At 41.3% G+C, this 9510-nt stretch overlaps 1 protein-coding gene across 1 annotated transcript in view; it reads right to left on the bottom strand.

Annotated features, from left to right (window-relative positions):
* Positions 1–1413: 1413 nt before the first annotated feature.
* LOC117459991 (protocadherin-15-like) overlaps positions 1414–9510 on the bottom strand; it is a 286712-nt gene continuing 278615 nt past the window's right edge. The window contains exons 35-39 of the mRNA XM_034101188.1: positions 6052–6076; positions 5410–5448; positions 5180–5253; positions 3431–3545; positions 1414–3291 (exon numbers count right to left, since the gene is read on the bottom strand). Of these exons, the coding sequence (XP_033957079.1) occupies positions 1414–3291; positions 3431–3545; positions 5180–5253; positions 5410–5448; positions 6052–6076 (2131 nt within the window). The remainder of the gene's footprint in view (positions 3292–3430; positions 3546–5179; positions 5254–5409; positions 5449–6051; positions 6077–9510) is intronic.

The raw sequence follows: 9510 nt of genomic DNA, 5'->3' as shown, positions 1-9510 counted from the left end.
CCCATCCATAACTCCTCCTCGTCTGATAAAGTGTGGTCACTGTGGGACTCCAGTGTCTCTCTGCTGTCCTTGTGGTTGTCAACCGAAGTCTCTTGCTCCTCATTGACAAACTGGCCACTGCTGTTTCTGTCAATCAAGACCTTTGCAATATTGGTTTTGGACCCAAAACTTTTAAGATCGTTGATGGAGGATCCAAGGGAGCCACAGGAGGGCCGAGTGTTGAGGTTCACGTCCACATTAGGGGGAACACATGTGCCTGTTCCATTTTCTGTCTCGTTTTCTGTGCCATCAATGCTAATAATGCTAGAGGGTTCTTCATAAGTCACACCCAACTTGTCTAGTTTTTTAAAATGCTTACCAAGCCGACAAGGAGAGCCCATATTCAAGTTTTTTGGGTGAGGTGGCCTCCTAGTTCTGACAATAGTGCCGTTCTGTGCAAGGTAGATGTTCCCGTTGATGTTGCTGTGGCTGTTGGGGAGTCGGTTCCTCTGTGTCTCTGTGGTGCTCTCTTCTCCTGTGGAGCTGGTCTCATTCTCCTGATCTACCACCAGCTTGACCCGTGGGTTTTTCCCAGGCTAAGGAGGATAGAGGGAGTCAAGGTCAAAATATAATTTTTTTCTTTTCAAAAGGTATAGTATACACACGTTTCTCGTTAAAAAAGGGGAATATACACTGCGGACAGCTAGCTGAGTTATACTCTACACTCAGTATCAAGATAACAGTATTCACAGTATTTTACTCCCTTGTCCCAGAAAGAAGGCCTGGATATGTTTTAGGTTAATTTAAATGTTTTTTGGGGGAATGTATGCTCACATGTATTCAAGGACTATCATGTGCTGAAAATGCCTAACCCAAAACCATTAACACATACAAATACTAAAGTCCAATCCTTAAATGGTGGCATTACAGTAATATATATTTTAAGATACATTGTTGTTCTACTAAAGCACATCAATTCAAACATGAAAGAATATCCTTAGACAACATGAAATCCAATTTTTTGATTACCTATCTGCAGTTCTGTTAGAATTGAATCTACGGCGAGAAATCTATGGACAATAATAATACTGCTCCCAAGAAGTAATCATTTCAAACTCACATAAAAAACACTCAGTTAAAGCAGATAGTACTGTCACATGCAACATTTCACAGCAAAAACAAGAGCATAATGTTATACAACATGTAAAGGCATAAAAACACCAAGGAAACATCAAAGAGAAGAAGAAGTCAGAGAGGTAAGAAATAGAGCAGAGCTCTGATCATTTGCACCAGGAAACCACAAAAGTGTTTTGCTTAAGGGAAATGAGGAAAAGGTGGAAGCTTGAAACACTGTAGTGGCAAGCAATAATTCTTCACTCCCATGCAAGGGTAATTGATTTTATTCACTCTTACTTCACAGTGGACCATATCTCTCTAGAAGGCAGTTGAGTTTCCTTCAGATTCTGAATCAGCATCTGACGTTGTTGAGTCTTTCGATGCACTGCCAGATCCGGAGCCACTGACTGAAGATTTGTCAGAGGAGATGGCGTCCTCGTCCACCTCAGTGATAGGGGACAGTCCTCCGTATGTCTCTATAGAGGTGTTACCGATGCTTCTGATATCAGAGCTGTACGTGGGACCAGTGTAGGGTGCAGAGGGCCCAGGGTCTCCAGACGCCTTCCTGGAACTCCCCGTTGATGCATCATCACTGAGCTCGCTGGCTGACTCTTTGCTCTCGTCAGCAGTCTCAGAGTCTTCCTCGTCTTCTTCTTCACTCTCCTCTGTAATTGTGTCCTCAGAACCACGGCTCTGGCTGGACTTCTGGGAATGCCGGCTGCCACTGGTGGAACGGGAACCAGCTGTACCCGTCTTGTTGCTCAGGGAACTCTGGTCTGTCATCTCACTGACGGATGAAGACCCACCAACGGACTCTGACTCAGACATTTTCCTCTGGCTGGACCCTCGAGATAAAGAGCCTTCACTTCCTGACACTGACTCTACCTCGCTGGCGGTCCCTGTTCCTGACTCGCCTTCACTGAGTTCTTCACTAGACTTCTCGGAGGTAACTGCGCTTCCTGATGATCTGGTTCTATTTGATGACTTAACACTTGAACCAGATAAAGACGCAGAACCACTTGTGCTATCACTGCCACTTTCTCTGGTACCACTCCCACTCCCGCTGCCACTGCCATTACCGCTGCCGCTTGCACCTGATGCGCTGCTTCCCTTTCTGGACTCTGTAGCTGATGATTTCATGGAAGAGCGGGCAGAAGATCCACTTTCTCTAGTGCTCCCTGAACCCTCTTCCTCCTCAGACTCTTCATCAGAATCTTTCTCTGTCCCTGAATCTTTTTCTGTGCTTGTTTCCTTCTCTGTTGCTGTGCCTGTTCCTGATTCAGATTCTTTCTCAGATTCAGACTCTTTCTCGGAGTCTGAATCTTTCTCGGTTTCTGATTCTTTCTCTGTAGCCGACGACTTCTCTGATTCTGACTCTTTTTCCGAATCTGATTCTTTTTCAGTCCCAGATTCTTTCTCACTGATAGATTCCTTCTCCGTTTCATCTCCTTCAGATTTGGACTTACTTTCCTCATCAGAATCCCCTGGCTCCTCATCAGGCTCTTCCTCTGAGTCCACAGTGCTTTCATTGGCATCATCACGGTCCAAGTCTACTTTCAGATAATCTCTGTCAACACTGCTTCTCTCAGAGGATTCCCCATCAGAGTCTTTCTCCTTACTGCTTCCACTTGCACCTGCTTCTGGCTCACTCTCTGTCACACTAATTGACACTTTAGACTTGTCATCCTCACTGGCTACTTGTGAAGCCTCCTCGTCTCGCTCGCTGCCTGTGGTCGAGCCCTGGCTCACACTACTCTTCGACTTCCTCCGTATCTGCAATTTGTTGCCTAAGTTGATTTTCCTGAAAACTTTACCGAGCTTGCTACGCGTATCAGACTTTCTGTCGATTGGTCCCATAACTGCTGGTCCGCCTGTCAGACTCTCTTGGCTGTCAATGCGGCGGGCTGACATCAGTTTGGCATAATCCTTGTCCTTCTTCCCGGCACCAAACATCTTGAACATCTTGGCTTTCTTCCATGGAGATGGGCCAGAAGGACCGGCATCAGACGGCTGTTCTCCCCCCTTGCTGGCTGCCAGGAGTTTGCTGAGTTTCATGACAGACCTCAGTCTCTTGGCAGCCTTAGAAGGCTCGCCCCCCTCTGCTGGCTCAGCTTGTTCGATTTCATCCCCTGGCATGTCCCTAAATGCAACCCTCTTAGGTGGACCTCCACCACGGCCCCTGCCTCTGCCCTGGTCCTAAGACAGTCATATTTAATTTAGCAATGATTTGAATCAAAAAGCCACTATGTTTGTAGGGTTAATACTGCTGTTTAAAAAACACACACAATGTTAAGATAATCTTTACATTATCACGTAGAGTAAGGAAAGGGCATACCTCAGTGCCACGAGGACCGTAGTAATACTCATCATCCTCCATGATCACCTCTCCATATTCATCATACCTTGGAGGTATTAGCCTCCTCCTACTGCCATACTGAGGAATGTCGTACCTGAGAAATAAATAAAATAAATATGAAAAAAAACAGAGTTTAGAAAGAATGTGTATTACGTTTGGTATTAATAGTTATATTAATTCCTAAAGTAAACCAGCAAAAATAAGTTAATGATTATTTAATTAATCTATTAATCCAAGTTGCTATATTACACTGCCCCCATTCACTGCTGCTTTTGGTCTTTTTTTTATTGGCAATATCTTCAACAAGATAGTCAATCATTTCTGTGAAGCAAAAATCACTAGTATTCACTTTGTAAGTTGGGGGCAATATAATAGAGAAAAATAAAAGGCGGAAACTACTTTTCTTAAAATAAATATAGATGAGTACATATTGCCCATCTTTGTCAAAGGAGTTTAATACATTACAAAGATGCAAACACATGCTGAGATGGGAACTTGTTGAGTAATAATGTATGCCTAAAGCCCATTAAAACATAAAATATGGTTGCATAACTCTTCTCCAATGTGCTGTTTTTTATTATTATTCCAGAGCATGTTTGGCTTTCATCAGGGGAGTGTTAAATGTGACTATTAATCTACTGAAGACAACAGTTTCAACATATGCCATTTAAGTCACGGAACAGTTTAATCATAAAACTATTTTTTCAGTGTTTCACAATTGTAACACTAACATTTTTTATCCACCATTAGGTTATCTGCATTAGTGTGGTAGATGGCCTCCAACAGTTTGAATGTTGATACTCTTCTTACTTTATAACAATACATTAGGGAAGAGCCTAAAGGAAAAAGACCAATGGTAATTTTGTCTTATTGAGAACATGATGAGGGGAGCTTACAACACAGCCGGTTCATTGCTAAATGATAAGCATGACAGCTGTAAAAGTGTACCCTTCACTGCAAACAGAACATCGCACATCAAAGGCATCGGGTCACAGTGATGGTACACTCATTGGCAATAGCAGCTTTTGTAATGAACTTTGTGACCTACTATTCAAATATAATTACATCTTGTTGCGAATGAAAGCCAGCGTATTTCAGACAACCTGAGAAACAGCTGTGGTAATTTGTAGAGCTTAGGTAAGGTAAGTTGGTGAGTAACTACAGGCAATTACCAGACTTCATTTCCATATGTACATTCATCATATTTCACTTAACAGTTTTAAGCCTTTAAAATTGCAAAAACATCTTCCAGTTTTGATAACCTTGTGGTGCAAGTCACCTGTCGTAGAGCGGGAGCTTTTAATGAATAACAATTTATCAGCAGCTGTTAAGGCTTTGAGTTGCATGTTTTTCCTCTTTAAACCATATGGGCTATGTAACAGGCACGCCAAAACTCCCTCTATTCATTAAAACATGGAAAAACACTTCCACACTCTGAGGTGCCTGACTCAAGGCAGCATAATTGATCTCATTTGATGGGAGTAGAAAGGGTAAATGCTCTGATGATATGTTCAGCTCAAGGGGAAGCACAAGTGATGCTCATCATTTATTTTTTCGGAAATATTCCCTCCATTCCTCAAGGATCTAAGAAATGGGAGCTGGAAGGCAAGGTCACAATAAATAAAGCCCTAACAAGGTTATTTTTTTTTTTGTTAGCAATGGAGATCACTTCCTGGATAAGAGAGTATGACTGATGAGAGATGAGATGGTCAAGGGCTGCATGCTCACCCTTGGTCATAATTATAGTAGTCCTGTGTGTAGTAGTCCTGGCCCGGGTCGATACCTGACTCCATTGAGAGTTCCTGTATTTCAGAGAGGCAGAGAAAGAAATTACTCAGCACTCCTCAGGGAAAACCAGAAGAAGAAGAGCAGCAGCAGCAGCAGCAGCACACAGGGTGAGTAATACAGCAGAATGGACTACAATCCCTGTGAATTAAGAAAAGCAGGAGGGTTTCTACCTCAGGTCTCAGAAGAGATGGCCTCAGCAGTTGCTGTTGCTGCCAAAGATTAGTACAGAAGAAGGATAAGGTAATGAAAGGAAGGGAAGGTTAGGAAAGACACAAACATAAGGAAGAGTTCACTCTACACATTTCAGATGTAAGTCAAGCCTCTTTTATGTGCATCAATAATACATCTATGTGATCCCAATGAAGGAGCAAGGTGAAAGATCGATTTTATACTGATGGAAACACAGCAAGGAAAAGAGGGAAGACGTAAGCCAGGCAGTGAAAGTAAGTAAGAAAATGCAACAGAAAAATAAAACATCTTGTGTATGTCAGTTACTGGTCATTCATTATTTGAAGGTAACAAGAAAGAGTTTTTGTTTTGGTATTATGTTTTGTTTTCCAACTCAGGAGAAACACTCACATTCTTATCTGCTATTTGACAGAAACATTGGGGACTACGACAGAATTGTGAATTAAAGCTAAACTGTAATGTCAGTGTTAGAAGTCCTATCATCAGGATCTCATCTTAATCTCATTCAGTGCTTTCTATCAAGTGAGTTGTAGATAAGAATAATAGGATGTAAACTGCCTGGAGTGTGACAAAATGTCTCCGTGCAACAAAAATAAATAAAACATCACAACAGGAATGCTTACCTGCCTGCCGTAGCCTCCTCGCTTGCTGTGTGCCGCAGAAAGGAGGGAATACAACAAATAATGAATACAGCAGCAACATATTAAGTGCTTTAAGATAAATGAAATGTTTGGTCTACAGGACTAGCGTGTCTACATTCTGCTGACCAGTGAGGAAGTTTCAGCTTTACTTACTGTGCATTTTTATGTGTTAAATTACAGAGTTGCAGATATTGTTCAGTTTAAAAAAAGGGTGCCTTAGGCCACAATGTTATCGTGCTGGTGTGGGCTGTTTCCCTCCGTTATCTCATCCAAACAGGGAGCAAAAAAAGATACAATAAATGCAAAGAGGGGAGGAAGATTGGAATTCGAAAAAAGTCAGTGTTTATACAGACATATCTGGAGAATCTTCGAGCAGATGTGAAAAGGATTCAAACAAAGTTAATGAAATTGTCTTTCCTTATCACAAATAATGTGCCAGTCCTTTTCAACAGACAATGCTTTTAAGCTAAATTGAAGTAAGCTAATATTAGGATTCTCAAACGCATTAAAAAAGTACTCAGGGCAGCTCTTGAGGACAACAGTGCATCTGCAGTGCTTTTAGTACAAGTCAATGAAAAACTGCGAGTAATGGAGCAGACCGGCTGAACCCCTCCAGTTTCACAAGCGTACAACTGTAACCTGTCTGGGACCATAAATAATGACGACTTTCACACTCGGATATATGGCAAAGCAATGATGTGAGCTTCCTCTGGAGAGCTGTAATCTGTTATTATGGGCAGGGACCAGGGGACAGGGCACAGCCATATGGCCACACCTCCCAGGCAGAGAGGATGATGGGAGTTGGATCTGATGGATGACTTGTTGGCTTGGCTGCTGGCTACTGCTTCTTCATGAAACATCGAGAAAAATGACCCAGTGGACAGCAGCCGTAAAAGGTTTGCACAAGGGCTTGGGGGAAGATGGGTGATAAGGTAATGTAATAGAAAAAGAGGTGAGAGAGGTGAGCTCAGAATTACAGCAATACTTGAATACTGATGAACCCAGTGTACTCTCACACTCTCCTGTGTGAGAGAGCTATTGATATTCTTATCAAACTCTCGGTACAAAAGCGAATCAACGTATTCCCCAAAATGTTGAACAATAACAAAAACATCATGCACTATGAGGTGTAAGAGCAGGGGGGTGTTTTAATGCAACACAGGATCTCTCTGATAAGCATTTTGTGTGAATATGAATAATAATGAATAATAATGAACCTAATCTATTGTATACTATCTTAGGTCTTTGTTTTGTATTTTTTTTTTAAACAAAACTATTATGGTTAATTTGAGACAGAACATTTCTACCCAAAGCATACTTTTAGTCTTAAGCTTGGTAATTACTTTTGATTCTTTTTGAGACACTGCAATGATTCATCAGCCAGGACACAATAGAGTTTGATAAAAACCAGTTGGAAACAATGGAATATAAAGAATACCATCCATTAGGGCTCACTGTTCCTTGGGTTGAAAAACTGCATGTGAGCCGCTTGCCTTTCTAAAAAAGAGATTGCCCCATGTAGTGAACATGGAATACAGAATTAGCAGGCCTTCGATCTGCCCATCGGGGAATGTGTGATGAATCAAACATAACATTGCTCTGGAAGGGAGGTACGCAAAGACCATTTGCCTTGGGGCATGGACGCTAAAACAAACACATGAAGGGTATGTGGGAGAAAGACAGAGGAGTGAAAGTAAAGCACAAAAAGGAAGAGAGAGGGGGACAGAGACCGCATTGCAATGAGTGTAAAGAAGGTAATATCATCTCCCGAGAACCACAAGAGAAGATTAACAAGAAGAGGCTATGGATTGAAAGTATTAGAACTAACTACAGGGGGAGAGGAAGTGAGATAGAGAGAGAAACACAGACACATGGTGAAGGCAGAAGGTCGGAGAGAAGGGAGAGAAAAGGAGAGGGTAACAGTACTTGACAGTCCCACAGGCAGCGGCCCAAGTTAACGATTGATTGGTTCTCTAATTAGCCTTTTCAAGTGTGCAGCCGAACACATCACAGTGACTACTTTATCATGCTGGGAGGATTTCTGTAGACATGTGAAAAGGCGGGTCCCCCAGAGGTTAGCTCTCCTCGTTCAACATGAGCCGGGAGACCCTGTCAATGTGTTTTTATAGTCAATGTTACAATCAACATTAGAAGATGTTCTCACTTAGAAGTGCATAGCCCCATCTTATCTGCATTCAACTTATATTTAACTAAAAGGGTTTCCTGTAGTCTGCCTTTGTGTTGTATCTAATTTGTTCAATTTGAATGTAGTTTATATATTCGTTTTTTTTTATGTGTATTTTCTTTCCTTGCTGAGGGGGTGGATATGACAATTAGTTGTCTCTCTCTTTTGCTGTTTTATACATCTGTAAGGATAGTGTCTCACATCCATCCATCACAGTAAGTAGTTTGTTAAAAGCACCACTGCAACAACATCCTGAATATGTTAGAAACAAAAATATGCAATAATCCTTTCTGAATTCTTCAAAGCTCATTTCATAGTATTTGCATACCTATGGGACATTCTTAAAACGCCATGTAAATTTCCCTCATTAAAAAAAAATAAAACAGCCAACATTATGTTTTCTTCTTTTGCTTCATTTAGATTCTGCACAGAGCAACAACATCCTAAATGCCCATGCTCTTCACTTATGTGAAAAAGAACAAATTAAAAATCACCAATATGCAGACAGTAAAGGGTTGAGGAAACAGACCCCAGGGTTGCGGGAATAATACATGTTGCTGTTTAGTGAAATTTCATTTAAGTAGCTTTAGTTAAGAAGTGCTTATGCTAAGATAATTAACTGAAATAACATGCTAATATCATGATGAACTGACTAAACTGATAATTCAAGGGTATGGTTATCATAGATCTCATAGCAAATGCACTGAGCCAAACTAATGCAGTATATGCAAGCCTCTTTTATGTACTAATACAAGCTTGTAAGCAAATCGTATGGCAGAGCTGAGTACATTTCTTGGCAGGTGGCACTATAATTAGATTTCTAAGTAAAAAAGCATTATTTCAGAAAGACAAACAGTCAACATTATCTTTGCTAAAGCTTAAACTGAACACTACCCACTGTGCAGAAAATAATGATTATTAAGTAACAACAGAAAAGCAGGCATGTACATGAATAAATGGAAAATATGAGCGTGTGGAGACAGAGAGAAAAAGTCAAAGCACTGTTGATTGAGAGTCCTCATCTCTATTTGGGCTTTTCAATTGGCTTGGCTGCTGAGTGTCTCCTGCCATATTCAGTTCACTTGGTCCATTTTCAACACGGTTCATACTTGTTGTTGGGTTCATTTGGCCTGCAAAGCTGGAGTTGGTTGTTTTTGGCGTGCTCTGCTCATCGCAGGGATCAGAGCTCTGCAGTCTGTTAGCACCTTCTGATTCTTCAGTCATTTGTGGTTTCTTATTAAACTTGGGCACCTTGC

The sequence above is a fragment of the Pseudochaenichthys georgianus genome, chromosome 15 (genome assembly GCF_902827115.2).
Source record: "Pseudochaenichthys georgianus chromosome 15, fPseGeo1.2, whole genome shotgun sequence".
NCBI classification, from domain to species: Eukaryota; Metazoa; Chordata; class Actinopteri; order Perciformes; family Channichthyidae; genus Pseudochaenichthys; species Pseudochaenichthys georgianus.
This window is presented reverse-complemented; position numbering and strand designations above follow the sequence as displayed.